The sequence below is a fragment of the Vigna radiata genome, chromosome 9 (assembly GCF_000741045.1).
Source record: "Vigna radiata var. radiata cultivar VC1973A chromosome 9, Vradiata_ver6, whole genome shotgun sequence".
Taxonomy (NCBI): domain Eukaryota; kingdom Viridiplantae; phylum Streptophyta; class Magnoliopsida; order Fabales; family Fabaceae; genus Vigna; species Vigna radiata.
Window position 1 is genome coordinate 6079718 of NC_028359.1, and position 16005 is coordinate 6095722.

The 16005-nt window shown below is 28.5% G+C and overlaps 1 protein-coding gene across 5 annotated transcripts; it reads right to left on the reverse strand.

The window, feature by feature from the left end:
* Window positions 1-280: 280 nt before the first annotated feature.
* Window positions 281-8223, reverse strand: LOC106773548 (WD repeat-containing protein 74). 5 transcript variants are annotated; one of them, XM_014660238.2, is made up of 13 exons: window positions 8069-8223; window positions 7487-7656; window positions 7291-7406; window positions 6494-6523; window positions 6248-6384; window positions 4816-4995; window positions 3928-3991; window positions 3691-3798; window positions 3263-3416; window positions 2198-2287; window positions 1867-1922; window positions 1366-1423; window positions 281-800 (listed from the first exon to the last, which is right to left on the reverse strand). In XM_014660238.2, exons 2-13 carry the CDS (start codon window positions 7566-7568, stop codon window positions 553-555), a joined length of 1323 nt encoding a protein of 440 aa, XP_014515724.1. In that variant the 5' UTR covers window positions 7569-7656; window positions 8069-8223; the 3' UTR covers window positions 281-552. The 5 variants fall into 5 exon arrangements, with proteins under 5 accessions (XP_014515724.1, XP_014515725.1, XP_014515721.1 ...); XM_014660239.2 differs by having other exon boundaries at window positions 7487-7644; window positions 8069-8218; XM_014660235.2 differs by having other exon boundaries at window positions 7487-7653; window positions 8069-8217.
* Window positions 8224-16005: the final 7782 nt, after the last annotated feature.

Here is a 16005-nt window from a genome sequence, read left to right on the forward strand (position 1 = left end):
CATTTTCTTAAATAACATGAATAGCATTTTTTACAATAAGGTAGTAAAAGTTTTTATTAGTGGCATTTTCTATATCTAAAAAAGTAGTAAGAGTATTTTGATCGTTGGAGAAGTAATTAGGTGTAAAATGAATAAATAACCAAAAGAATGTACAAGTGTCAAATTTTTAAGTAGATTGAGAATTTCGATAGTACTTAATTTATTATATATATATATATATATATATATATATATATATATATATATATATATATCATTAACTAAAATAATACATAGAAAGTAACCACCAATTTCATGGTCCATGCCAAGGTAAAGTATATTTGAAAACCTGATCAGAGTCTTGAAATATAGATACTGATACACTTGAAGCTGCAGATGCTCATGTAAACCCATAAAATGATGGTATGAGCATTTTGAAGCAGCAACTTTTAAATACAAAATTTTGACAGCATTAAAGAATAAACTACATGGAACAAGTAACAAAAACCTCAAAGAAAAACAAAAGAAAGAATACTGAAACCTTTGTATCACATTAAACTTAGTCCATCCAAATCACAACTCTGGAATTGAGCGACTACTTTTTTTCTTCAATTTTGACTTCCTTCGCTCATCATCATTTCCTTCGGATTTCTTGCGCTCTTTACTATGTTTAGATTTTTTCTTTCTTTCACTACCATCTTCAACTTTGTTCCTGGAAGATTTTTTTCTTTTCAAGGGCAACTCCTCAACTTCCTCACTAAGTATCTCTGTCTGAGTTGTTCCCTTGCTAGGAAGCGAAGAATCCACTCCTGAGGATGTATCTGTTACAAAAGATTAGATCAACTAGAAGTAATGGACCACAATCACTGAAGTGGTCATGGTAAAAAATATATAAAAGTTTTCACAACTCAGGACAAGGAAAACTAATCCAGATACATCAGGCATTAAAGAAAATTACAAGACTTTTGGTGACATTTTTGGGAAGGAATGACATCCAACAGTCAATATAAAATACTGTATATTTACTAATTCGAAATTTAAAAGCATTACCATTTTAAGCATATTTCATATGCTACAGTAAGGGAGTTTTTAGACAGTGTCACTGTTTCTAATATTCAACAACAAATCCATTTCATTCCCTATGACTAAATTATACAGGACTCTCATATCAAGTTGATAATTTTACTATATCCCGAGAATACTAATATCTGTATCCCCCTAACCAATTCTTTTGCTGTTTATCAAACTAATGCTAAGGTGTGACACTAGTGAGTGGACTGCTTCAGGAATAAAAAACCAGAGACACTCAAATCCGATGTCTTTCTTCTATGTTCCTTTCAATGAAGATCTTCTAACACTATATTGAAAAAGAAGAGAAATACTAACCTTTAACATCAAATTTGGAGTCAAAAAGAACGTGCATAACATGTTGCTTCAGGAAAACCTGCAACCGGATAAGAAATTATATAAATGATTGTGACTACATGAATAAAGAATTGCTTTAAAAAACAACAGACTTACAGATACCTACAACTATAAGCAGAAAATAAGTACAAACAATTCTAACAACCATTGAGGATCCTAGTTTAAAGCGTAGACAGGTTTCCATGTCAAAGCCACAAGAAAACTGGGTTTCTTCACAATATAACATCTTTTTCTCTAGCCCTCACAACCCTTATAAGAATATATATGTTTAATCTTAAAACAGGTTAATGGGCTTTAGTTTATATAGACTTCATAACAAGATCACGTTATATTCCAATAAATAGTTTAGAAATTCAAATGGACACATCAATAAATCTATTTTAGTTTCCAGACCTACACATCCAAATAACAAGAACTATATAGCATGGTGCCATGGACAAAGAAATAGAGTATAAAACCTACAGCAGAAAGAAGCTGCCTTGTCTTTGTATCCCAAAGGCGTAAATAGCAGTCCAGTCCTGAAATGAAAGATCAGGAAACTGAATTGATAAGAGAAACTTAATATATTGTTGTCAGACCAAGAAACAATGAATCACTTTTCATCCAGAGAAAAGGTGATCCAGCAGCTACTAAAAGGTAGATAGTATATTTAAGATATAAATTTGTTCCCCAAAACTAAAACAACTTTAGAAACAAGTAAACAAATTTTAGGGATCCAAACATTACAACAGAGAAGCTTCACCATAATTAAAAGAAAATGCAATATTAAGGAAAAATACAGAGTAGCGCTCACCACATGAAGCTATAATAGGTAGCTCAGGGTGTCTGACTATGGATTTGATGCTTCCAGAGCATTTTCCAGAAAAACCTCCCAGCATTTTTCCTGCAAGATAATTATTTGTTAAAAACAATTAAAATAATACTCATTAAAAAAGAGTCAACAAAAATGACAACAGCAATAACAAGCATTCCTACGCTAAGCAACTAAGGTCAGTTCCATGCAACAAAACGTGTCTGTAGATAAAATATTGACCTCTAAATCCTTACTAATTATTTAACCTGTAGATTTTCAGTCTCCTAGGGCCTCTAGCAATTAGGCTAGCCTCCATCAAATCTAATCTCCTTGACAAGGCTTATTATACAGGATTTTACACAGATGCCAAATTAACAAGGCAAGTTTCTGCCACTTTTCTACAATAGTTGCTATCCAAGACAACAGAAGCAAAATAAAACAAAGTTTGTACCAAACTGAAGCTAAGTTAATGCAGCCGCCCCCATTTCACAACCAGGAGTCTATATAGTAGTTGCAATGTGAATATATTACCCACTCGGCCAAAAGAAGCGATCACATTTTGAGGGACCACTTCTCTTGGAACACGTAACAGAAACCTAATTAAGGAAGAAACAATCACCAGCATAGAGGTTGCACGAGGCATAAAAATGAAACTTCACAAGCCTAAACTGAATCCCAAAAATATAAGCACTGGTCATGATATAGATACCTCATTAACCTAAACTAAATTTTTACTGAATATTGTCTCGATAAAGGTAAATACAAGCATGAAGCAATGTTGCCCTTTGTTTTATGGACTAAAGTAGGAAAAGTTAAAGCAATGAATTAACTGCCCAACATTTGGAAATCACAAATTTCATGTTAATATCAATTGCTATAAAAGTGTATAACTCGACTATTTGAAGTGCATGGTGCATTTCTTAAGAAATAAGGTTATTGTTGGGAACACATAACTAATGTACAACATTGTCCAAAAGAAAAAAGTATTTTATATAAAGAAAAAACAAGACGTTGATCAAGTAAATAGTGCCCAAAATATATGATAAGTTTTCCATTTTGGGATACCTGTGCGTATGTCAAAAGAAGCCATATCACCAGATCCATTCCCTACATAGACTGAATGGCCATCTATATCCTCGGCCAGTGCTTTGATTGGTGTCTCACGAAAATCAAAAGAGAGAACAGGCCTCCTCTGAGCAGATATGTCATAAAGGCGGACCTATTCAAAAGACCAATGTTGCAAATAAAGAGTAATGAGAAAACTTATACTGAGTCTGTTGAAGGAAAAAACAACAAAAACTAAGAATTTATCCCTTTCTGAATTGAAAAGGTTATGAAAGAGGAAAAGTTGCAGTGAAATATAGTATCTAGCACAACTTTTTCAAGGATATCAAAGAAGATTACTGCATGCATTAATAGATTATTATACATGGAAAATAAAATTTCTTCATTTATTTTAGAATTTGAGACAAATCCACTAATTAGATTATTACCTGATGGCTGTTGGTGCCAGCAACAAATTTTCGATGGTCATCTTTCATAAGAAATGCGGCAGATGTGAACCAAGTAGGTGTAAATATACCAAGGTTATCCTTAGGTGGCTGCATTGGTTAAAAGAATTTGTAAAATCAAGCACTGAAAATACTGCGCACCAGTATTAGATAAACTGGAGAACGATGAGCTAATAATTAATAACAAAGATGAAAAGAAGGGCTGAAGTAATGACTCACAGGTTTGGAGTTCCAGATCTTAGTGAGGTTGTTAATATCCCAAATGTTAATTTCGACACCTTTCCTACAGACAAAGTACTTATTCATTATTTCTCAGCTCAAAAATATGAGGAGATAACAGTTCTGTTTTGGTGACAATTTGTTTATATGTTAACAGCTCAAGGATTATGTTAACAGGTACGCATTTTCATGTTTTATAATTAATGCTTCTGCAGTAAGGTTGAGTATTTCTTTAAGGTTTTCACTTTGAGCCTTCCACAATAAAAGGTGCTATTGAAGATTCGTTGGCTTCCTTAAACTCGTAAAATTTCAATTCCATACAAATTTAGGTAACTGGATGCTCGCCGTCCTTAATGCTACTTGAAATTAGCATCCACAAACAAACAAAGGTGAAGAGGTCATATCTTTCAGACCCAGGTTTATACATGGCCCATAGATTGCATTTAGCAAAAGTAAATAGGAGGGATAACACCAAACTCAAGGCAATGATTATTTGATTTTACTATTTGGTTGAGTCAAACGTCACCTATTATGAAGAATTTGCTCAGAATTTATTACATGTAGTAGGTTTGCCCATAAGCTGCAGATTTATTCTGGGTCTGTGCCAGTGTAGAAGAGGATTTTTTTTTTTTTTTAAAAAGAAATTTCTTTGAAAACATTTATTTCAGGGGAATAACTTTGACTGATCTTCGAAAAAGAACAAATCTTTATTTAAATACCCTTTCATCTTTTCAGTTCCCATTTGTTACCATGCCTGGTATTTTGTTCATCACTTTTATATTAACAAAAAGGTTTCATTATCAAAGTCGAATTCAAACTGTTTAATACTCATTTGTATTCAACCGAACTTGTAAGTTTATTTGCCACGTTTACGAAAAATAAACTCACCCTCCAAATAAAGCAAAGTTCTCGTGTCTGTCCACCTTGCAACACAAGATGTTACCACCAGAGCATACATTCCATGTTTTTGGAGAGTCAATACAGGAAGATTCTGTAGAAGAATCAGCAAGTTCAATGGACCTTATGCTAGCATTTCCTTTGGTTGTGCATGTAAGTAGAGTACAATACCTAAAGAATCACCACATCGAAATGATTTAGGAAGTACACAAACACAAAATCAAGTTGCTGATAGCCCATAGACATGATAACACATACATAAGGGCATAATGCGAGAAATTAATGCATTTCAAACATGAAATAACAAGTGCATGTACATTGAAACTAGATTTACTTATATATACTTATGGAAATACTGAATTGGATCCCCTCCTCCAACTCTGTCAAGTATCCAGGGTAAGAATTAAGTTTCCCAAGGAATTCTAATGTCTGAAATCCAAACCCAAAACAAATTGATCAACTAACCAATGCCTTCAGTGTTAAGGTAGATATCCATTACTTAGTTACATAAATAGTTAGGCAATTGTCCATTAAAGAATCGAGTCATGTTGCCTAAGAGGGGAAATCTCAGCCATTTGTGAGAACCTTGAAGCCTTTAGGAACTGGAGAAGCAGACCTTCAAAGTTATGCAGGTTAACCGTAGTATACATAAAACATTTTCTTATTTTCTTCAAATATAAGATACTAAGTTCCTATGACATTCTCTTGTTCTGTTTATAGCAACCTAACCAATTAACTGAACAGTTGTACCACCAAAGGCTATACCCTTAACTAACAAGGCCTGACTAACAGGGGCAGGCCAGTTGATTCCTAGGTTCTATCCTTATTTTTCCTAGAGTAAACATTTCTATTTGGAAATAAGAAAGCTAAATACTTAGACTACAAGTATTTTTTCTGATAATCTAGTCATGCAATCATCCAAAATACACAAACTATATTAATGAATGAATAAACATCATGTCAATATATAAAGGATTCATAAAGCATTTGTCAAGGTGCAAAACCAAAAAACAAGAAGATCTTTTCAAAGTTCATTTATATGCTTGGCCTTCACACTAGTACACACTAGTCTCCTCCCCCTCCCCTCTCCTTTCTCTCCTCGTAAGCCTTGAGCATTAGCACTATTCCAAAACCCATAATAAAAAGATTAATATTCCTAAAATTCTTAACAGCTATTGGATTATATGTTAAATCTAAATCCACAGAAATCTAAACAAACTACAGAAGTATAACATATGCTCTGTTATTTATGCCCAATCACATCAGATACTGCAAAAACAATTCAATTACTCATACAGGAATAGCACTTTTGCCATTGTCCATCAAGACTTCAACAAAATTGAGCACAGAAGTTGATATGTACATTACGGACAAGAATAAAAGACAAATTCAAACAAACTTCAAACAGCAAGTATTTATATACCTGGAATCTAATTCTGAGTTTTGTTTTCCAAATAAATGCAAACCAGCAATGTTATTCTCTTCGCATCGAACATCTAGACCACTCGCTTCCGAAATTGTGGTCTGAATGTCTCCATTCACAGGGCTCAAAACTTCAATCTGTAGAATGAATATATAGAGCAAAGCACTAAATGTTTAATAACTAACATTTAAAACAAAACTTTTTTTCCAGAACAAACAATAGAAGTATAGGCTTGAAACAACTTACCTCATTGTTTTTCCTTGCTACAGCTAACAACTGCAATACAAGAAAGGATAGGGTGAAAAATGAGAGTTGTATTTTTCGGTTTCATTTCTTTAATCTAAAAGGTAAATCTCCTACCAAACAGATAGAATACCACAATACTTTTACTTGGTAATTGGGTGGTGAATGCGGGGCAGTTGAGTGCAAAAAAAGCAAAGATAAATGTTATAACAATGAGAATGCCTGAAGCCGGTGAATTGGCAGTTGAGACTCCAAAAACAAAATTTGGTCATATCTCTAGTCAATAGTCAATGTGGAATGACCAACATAATGAATACTGTTTGAATGATATTATATTAGGCTAACGTTAAATTCATGCATTGCATGTTAAATGAGTTCATGAAACACTTGTTACAAAACAATTAGTCATCACAGAATTAGTATTTCAGGATTTATGAAGTCACACCCATTAACATTTTCCTGAGAAATAATCCTCAATTAGAGAGAGAATGTTGTTCTGCATAACACATGTACTACATAACACATTATCAATACGGTGATTTACTCCTATCGCCCTCTCTCTCTCTCTCTCTCTCTCTCTCTCTCTCGTTCTCTCTCTCTCTCTCTCTCTCGTTCTCTCTCTCTATATTTCACCCCCAACTCCCACTAAATTCAACAGTCAACGAGTATATGAATCTTAGTTTACATTTCCCAATTTGTCATCTAGATTAGAAGACACGACATAGACACAAATAAGAACTCAAACAATAAACATGATCAGAACAGAAAAAAAAAAAAAAAAACATTTTCTCAATGCATACAGGTTGAGAGTTGCGATCAATCATTGAAACAGCCATCACACATTTGGATGATTCAGGGTCGCCCCATCTCTCTACCACCTGGGGAACTCCCCGTTGCTTATCACGGACCTCCAAAACTAAAAACACAAGCCAAACCAAAAAAGATGAGAAAAAGAAAGTGGCACAATTAGAAAAGGGCATTTGAAAAAGGCAACACCTTTGATGAGACCAAGTGAGTCAAATGTCAAAGCGCGTAGAGGAGGGCAACCGGAACACTCCAGAGTGGTTGTCCGAGGCATCTTTCACAAACAAGAAGTGTAGAAACGAAATGGCAACGTTGAAGGAAGCTTAAGCTTAGTCAGATAAAAACAATGCCTGAAGATCCTACTAAAAGACAGATTGAGTATCAATTGCAATTACGTGAATATCCATTCAACATGAACGATGCAAAGTTTTGGGTTCATGCTTTGGAAAGTGCGAACTCCCCCAACAAAGGGCTTCTCAAACACACTGAAAAGTATCTTCCAAAACCTAGACAAACCTCTATTTCCTAAACTAAACATCAAAAACAAAACCAATGTTCAATAAAGCTTAATGAATAAATACAGTAGATGTGATAGAAACACGCAGTTTAGCTAAAGAACAGTTAGACAAACCATACATGACAAATGATAAGAAAAAATGATAAATATTTCATTAAAAAAAAAAACAGTTGTACAATGGTTACATTGCAATAACAGAGAGAAGTACCCAATTAATAACGAAGAAAACATTGAAAATCATACATATGTATACTTACGTTTAAGAAGGTTGAAAGCAACGAAAGATTGAGAAGGGGAAATAGAGAGAAACAGAAGAAAGAGAATGAAAGTGGGCGTAGGGTTTATTTAGGGTAGAAGGAGGGAGATGACACAGCACGACACATACCAGACACAGCGGACAAAAACTGTTATATGAATAAACACAATTAATCTTTTATCATTTTGTTTATATATAATTGGCTCATTTATCTTTTAAAATTTATTTATTTTTTAAATTTGATTCGACTAATTTTTTTATCTTAAAAGAATGATGAATTTAGATTATATATCCTAGCTTAAATACAAGTTTATGTATTTTTTAAATATTTATAAATTATTTATATTTTAAAAGTAGTAAATAAAATGATAAAATTGAAAAAATAAAATATATATAATTATAGAAAAAGTAAATGTTAAGTATGTTGAAATAAAAATATTATACGTAATATTGTGTAAATAATTATAATTATTTAAATTTGAAAAATTACTTACTAAAATGATAAAAAATAGATAAGTTGAATTTAAAAACTGAAACTTAATAATGATTTAAATTTAAAAATAATAATTAAGAAGGTAAAATTAAAAAGAAAAAAAACACCATACACACAAACATATATATATATATATATATATATATATATATATATATATGATATTTATAATATATAAAATATTTAAAAATTAGATAATTGAATATTATATATAATATAATATACAGTGTAATATATGATATAATATTATATATAATATGTATAGTTTCTAATTATATTTTATTCTAATATCCTTCAAGTTGGAGAAAAATATTGGTGATTCCCAATTTCTCAATGAATCAATTAAATGTTGTAGTAAGAAAAGTGTTTATGGATATATTAATTATTTAACGTTTAATTCTAACATAAATGAAAATTAAATATGTTTGGATTTCCGTTATGAGAGAGAGATTAGAATCAAAGTGGTGAATTTGACATCACAAAATAGAATAGTTATTTCAATTGAAACTCAAAATGCTAGAGTAACTATTATAGTCAAATTACTTTGCCATGAAAGATAAAACACATTATGAGTTTGTTAAAGATTTGAAAATAATAGCTTATTTGACATACTTCTATAAAATTAGAGAATCATCACAAAAAATACAAAAGCTAATAGTTGATTTTTTTTGGTATCTAAATAACTACACAATTTACATAAGCACATGTTGAAAGATAAGTTTGTTGTTGACTATGAAAAAGGGACTTTGACTAAGAGCGAATTCAAGTACTGTAACAGATGATGGTCCACAACTAAATATGTGATTAATCAAAAAGTGACATTTGAAATGACCAAGTACATAAGTCTTCCAATTAATCTTCTATACACAAAGAGATCCTTAATAGGGTTACCATCATTGAGGCTAAATTCTAAAGTGTAATCCATAGATAATATATATGGTTTGCTACCTAAAAACCAGTATCATCAAGTAAAGGTAAAATATATTTTCTCTCACTTAAAGTGATACCCTTGTTGGATTTGACAATTTATAAGCCTAAAAAAGTGTCTATGAGAACTAGGAATCTTTACTCAAAGAAAAAAGAGTCGTGTTAATTGTACCTTATCAACATAAGAAGAATCAAGGCTGCTAGGATGATATTGTCCACATAAACCACCTCAAAGATCGATGGAGAACCAAAACTATGAGTAAATAGAGAATAACCATTTTTAGACTGTGTAAAACCATTGTCTCAAAATTTGTCTCAATCCATATATTTACATTTATTCAACAAGTTAATCATGTTGTTCTTGTTTTGTAGCCCTTGAGAAATATTCATTATACTTCATAAATAAATCACCATTTAAGAATACATTGTTGATATTTAACTATTGTAGGCTCCAATTTTTTGTAGCAACGACAACTAATGAGAAAGTATACGAGAAACCAATTTTAGCCTATTGTCTATAGCCTTTGACGGTCAACCAAACTTTGTTGCCAACTAAGCCATCAACATTGTATTTCAATTTAAAAAACTTGTTTTCACCTTAAGAAATCTTTGTCTTTTGGTGAAAGGACTAAAGACCAATTGACATTATCTTCTAAAGCCTTAATTTGTTGAGCCATGACATTTCTCCATTCAAGGTAAAGAATTGCTTGATTATAAAATTGAGGCTCATAGGTGGTGAAGATTTGATTAACGAAGGTTTTGTAGTTGAGATCGAATATGTCCAAAGAATAATTTTTTTGAATGGGATAAAGGTTTAAAGTGCTAAAGCTCACATAATTAGATAAATAAGATGGTTTATTTGATACCTACATGATTTTCGAATAGAAAATTCAAAACCATTAGATGCATCATGGGATCACTAGAGTAATAGACAACATAAATATTTTAAGGGGAAATCGTAAATAATGGGAAAATAAATCATTATATAATCAATGAAAAAGGAAGAACTATTAGAAGAATTTACATTCTTGAAAGAAAAAATGTTCTGTTGTAGCCTCTAGGATATCCAACAAAAATGGATGAAATGGCACAACGAGTCAACATTTTATGGAAGAGTACAAATTTGATGCATAAGCCAAACATCCAGAAGCTTTCAATGATTCATAATCAAGTTTGGATCTATATAGAACCTAATAAGATGATTTCTGTTGTAGTACTGGAAAGGGAATGTTGTTAATTAGAAAAACAGCAGTGGAAAAACAATCCCTTATAATTGAATTGACCACTTGGATTGAAAACACAAAGCTCCAACCATATTCAATAGATGTTGATATTTTTTTCTCAACTACTAGGTTTTGTTTAGGTTTGTCAACATAAGAAAATTGATGGAGGGTTCTTTGTTCTACTGGAAAAATAGTAGGAACAAGTTGTTTTGTATTGTTAGACTCAAAACACTTAATCTTGATCCTAAACTAAGATTCAACCATTTGAAAAAAGAGATGTTTTATAATATTGCCAACTTTAAACTTATGAGTGAGAAAAACATCAAAGTAAAATGACTACAATCATCTAGCAAGGTTAGGTAAAATCATTTATCATCGTAAGTAGGTTTACCATAAGATCCCTAAATGTCACAATGTAAAATATCAAATAATGATTGAGACACATGTTGGCAAAAGAGAAGATGATAAAGATAAAAAAATTGATAATGATAAAAACAAGTTCAAGAACTTAAAATGATAAAGGTATTGGAAAACTTCTATTTTAGTATGTATGGAAATAAGCTTTTGTAATAAGTCATATTGTAAACAAATTTTGTGTAGGACTTAATTTAGAGAGTCACAAAACAACCTTGCAAAAAGATCATTGAGATTTTATATGTTTCAAAAACGTTATGCGATAATTGATTATTCTAATGAATTTATATTTTTAGAAAAGTCTGAGTGATAATCGATTATTCACTTATGGTAATATGATTATCACATCAAGAAAATGGTTTTATAATTTTTTTTTGTGATAATCGATTATCTCTTGAAATAAACTTGAAATAATCAATTATCAACCGTAGTTGCGACTTGACTCTTTAGTTTCTTGACTTAATTTTCAAAATAGAGTTTATATATTTTGGCTAAACCTAATATCAAAAACAACTTTTCATTCATAAGTTTAGAGCTGTGATGACTAAAGAAAATTTTTATATCCGTGAAAAGAGGCTTTGAAAAAGCCTAGTGTGGATAGAGCGTAATTTTCACTAAGTGTGTTATTGAGTGATTTAGTGTTGCTATTTTTGCTCATCATTTCTATGATTGAAAATCGGTGTTTCATTCCTTGTGTAATTCAAGGAATTTGATTTTAATCTATTGTATCAGGTGTTTTTTAAACCTATAATATTTAGTGATTGATTAATTGAAAGATTAACAAGTAGACGTAGAGTCATTTGATCTAATATAAAATTATTTGTGTAAATCTCTCATTCCCTATACTATTTATTTACTTGTTAGTAATTAAAAGAATAATTCTTATTGAGAAATCATATTTTAAAAGAGAAATTTTTTAAATATATAATCTTTATTAAAAAACTAATTCACTTCTCTCTTAATTTTACCAAAACATGATCAATCTCTCCTATATTTCTAACATTTTAGTAAAGTGAATAATAATCTTCTAAACTTAGTAAGAGAATAAATTTGATAATTAAAAGTAAAAAAAAATATGTAAAATAGTCATTACCAAAAAATCAAAAGACTTTATCTAACACATCCAAATCTTAAATGAGAAAACATTCTTACAATAATCAATATTTTAAAAAGTGATATTTATACTTCGAAAAATTATAGTTATTTTATGAAAAAGTTGAAGGAGAAATATATACACTCCTTCGTTCAAATTATGATAGATAATTTGATTGGAGTGAAACACCTTATAATGAAAAAAATGAATTTTGAAAAAAAGAATTAACAATTCATCATAGATGAATAAGGAATCCACAAACAAGAAACTAAAATTGATTCAAGATACATAAAAAAACTATCAAATACTAAGAAATTTGAACAACACATGAATAGCATATTGATTGGGTAACTTAAAAGTTTTATTAGTTATAAGATTGAAAATATACATAATTATTGACATCTAAATCAATAGTCCATTTGCCTTTGAACAAAATATTACTAAAAAAAATAGAAAAAACCGAACAATAAACTAGTATATAAAGTAGATATAATCATATTACTAATGAAATATTACTAAGAGAAGTCGACCATAAAATGTTAAATTTTCATCCATAACATTCATAAAAAAAACACAAATTATTAGAACAAATGTGAAAAAATTAATTATAATACTTTATTAATAAAAATAAATAAAATATTTGTTTGAATCAAAACGTATCATCTAAAAAGAAATTATAACTATATATATAATATCAAAACATAAAAAGCAGAAGTAATTATATATAATATCTAAAAATCATATAACTGATTATATATAAGTATTGACATCAAAATCAATAATCCATTTACCTCTAAACAAAAATATTACTAAAAAATTAAAAAAAAAACGAATCATAAAAAAAAGACTAGCATATAAAGCAGACACAATCATACTACTAAGAGAAGTTGACTATAAAATGTTAACATTTTCATCCATAACATTTATAAAAAAAAACACGAAAGTTATTAGAATAAATGTGAAAAAATTAATTCTAATACCTTATTAAAAAATAAATAAAATAATTCGTTGAATAAAAAACGTATCATCTAAAAAGAAATACTAACTGTATATATGTAATATCAAAACATAAAAATCATAATAACTATATATAATCCATACATAAAAAGCATAGGTTATTATATATAATCTCTATAATATCTAAAAATAAAATAATTGATTATATATAATATTTTTAATATTTATTTATATTTTATTATAATAAATATGAAACTTCTATCTTTCTTAAATTTCCACTAAAATTTTATATAAAAAATTGAAGGAGAACTAAAATTACAATTTACTCTTTTAATATGATAAATTACTTAAGATATATAAAATATATTTCAATTTTTACAAACTTAAATTATACTACCTATTGCCAAATTTAATTCTCTACTTTGGAAACTTCATTGCAGAAATTTAAATTTTGGCACATTGTATAAATTAAAAGTTGTTTCACATAGTTTTCTTAATTTATATTTTAATTTAAAAATATAGTCCTTAACTTATTCTTACATAACAAACAAAACTTATGATAAATATATTTCTATTATATTTTATAATTTCCAAGAAAGACACTTTTCTCCATAGTTTTCAATTTTCATTTAACACTTGAACTAAACATAAAACAGAGATATTTTTTCAAAATTTTTGATATATGTTAAAAAAATGTTTTAACTTATCTTTTACTGATTTGCTTATTTATATCATAATTATCATCTACACGTTTTCTAAAAATGACTAAACAATAGTATTCTTATTATTTTACTTTGTACCTATGTTGGCTTCAATTTTGGAATATGATTTGTAGTGTGTCACACGCTCTTACCAGCGCGTAATGATTGAATATGCGATGTCTTTCGTTTACCAGTCAAGTCAAAGACATTAGTATTATTGTATTTGATAAAATAATAAAAAGAAAAATAAACAAACTTTAACATGAATATTCTTCTGACCATAGTTTAAAATTCCGACCCTTCATATCTGTATTCCTGAGGCTGCTATGGTGGTTGAAAATTATTATAAAAAAAAAAGTTAAATATGTTTTTAGTCCTGTAATTTGGGGTGATTTTAGTTTTAGTCCCTTTTCAAACTATGGTACAATTTAGTCTTCAACTTTAGAAAACTTTGGTTTTAGTCCTTTTTACCAAATTTTTTTAACTTTATTTTTTGTTTCAGGCACGTTTCATTGTAGCATTTGGATTGTTTACACTGTTTGACACACTTTTGCTTTAATGTTAACTGAGAAACGCGTTTGAAACAACAAATAAAATTAAAAAAAATTGGTAAAAAGGACTAAAACCAGAGTTTTCTAAAGTTGAAGGATTAAATTTACCATAGTTTGAAAAAAGGACTAAAACCAAAATCGTTCTAAAGTATAGGGACTAAAAACATATTTAACCAAAAAAAAAGACAAATAAATAATTTTGGTTTGATGTAAATATATTTTTCCTCTCTCTATTTATTTAGCTAGATATAAAAGTTAGATTAAATAAAAATATTTTTCCCTTAAAGAGATATTTCTTGAAGATATCGCAAACATAGGTTATTCCACAAAGCTGCAAAAATAATCAACTTCTATAATTGATTATATAATTGATATATTATCATATTTTTCATCTTTGCAATGAATCTCTCTTAATAATCGTAATATCCTACCAAAAATAGTTTAATTATCTTAAATGTTTTTAATAAACTTAATGGTCATTGATTAATGATGTAAAACAACTTAATATTAATAAAGTCATAATAATATAGCTTTTAAAATAAATAGATATTATTAAATCAATAAATTTATCATCAATAAACTATCTGCTTTAATTAACTAGTTTCTATACTAATTTAACTAAGATAAAATTGCCTAATAAGTACATCAAGATAATTTATTTTAGAAGTTTATAGTTTATAAGCTACCTATTATTTCAATCTATTTAGTTTTATTCTATTATTAATTTTTATATTTTGATGCATTATTTTATTTTTATTTGTTTATTATTATTTATTAATTTTATAAAACTATTTAATTATTATACTATTTTTAGTATTCATTAAATCATCTTTTACTGTTTATGTAATTCAAATTAAAAAAAAATAATATTATAAATTGCGATAACTAATATTTTATCATGTAATCTTATGTGAAAAACATTGTAAAAAAAACAAATTCAATATGAAAGTAGTTTAAATTAAAAACCAAAATGGAATTCCAAAAATAAATAAAAATTGAATTTATTTAATATTCCTTATATCAATTCATTTAGATAAGACTATATGTTCAAATGAATAAAAGCTCATGCAACTTTGAAAAAAAGAAATAAATAAACTAAAAAGTTTTACAAAAACTATTTAAAAAAAAATTAAAATTGTAATTCTATAATAATATTTTTACTTAAAAATATAATTTTTTTATATAAAATATAGTTAAATTTTTTGTTATTTTTTTTACTAATTATTTTATGTTATCAAGTGGATTTTATTCTTACATAACATAGTTTTATTTTTAATTTGCCAAGATGACACACCATAACTAATATTTACATGGATAACACGAGTTTATAAAAGTTCAAAATTCAGTTTTCGAGAAATTGAATACTTACTTCTTATTTCAAAAATTTTCACAGAAAAATATGTTGAAATTCGGTTTTCCAAAAAGAGAATTCTGATTTTCTTCTTTAATCACTTTTACAAAAATATATTTAACACGTTTTAACAATTTTAAAAAACTAGTGAAAGATTAAAAGGTTTTTAAAAACTATTTAAACGGTTTACGAATCGATGAGAAGGATATATTATATTATATCAAATTT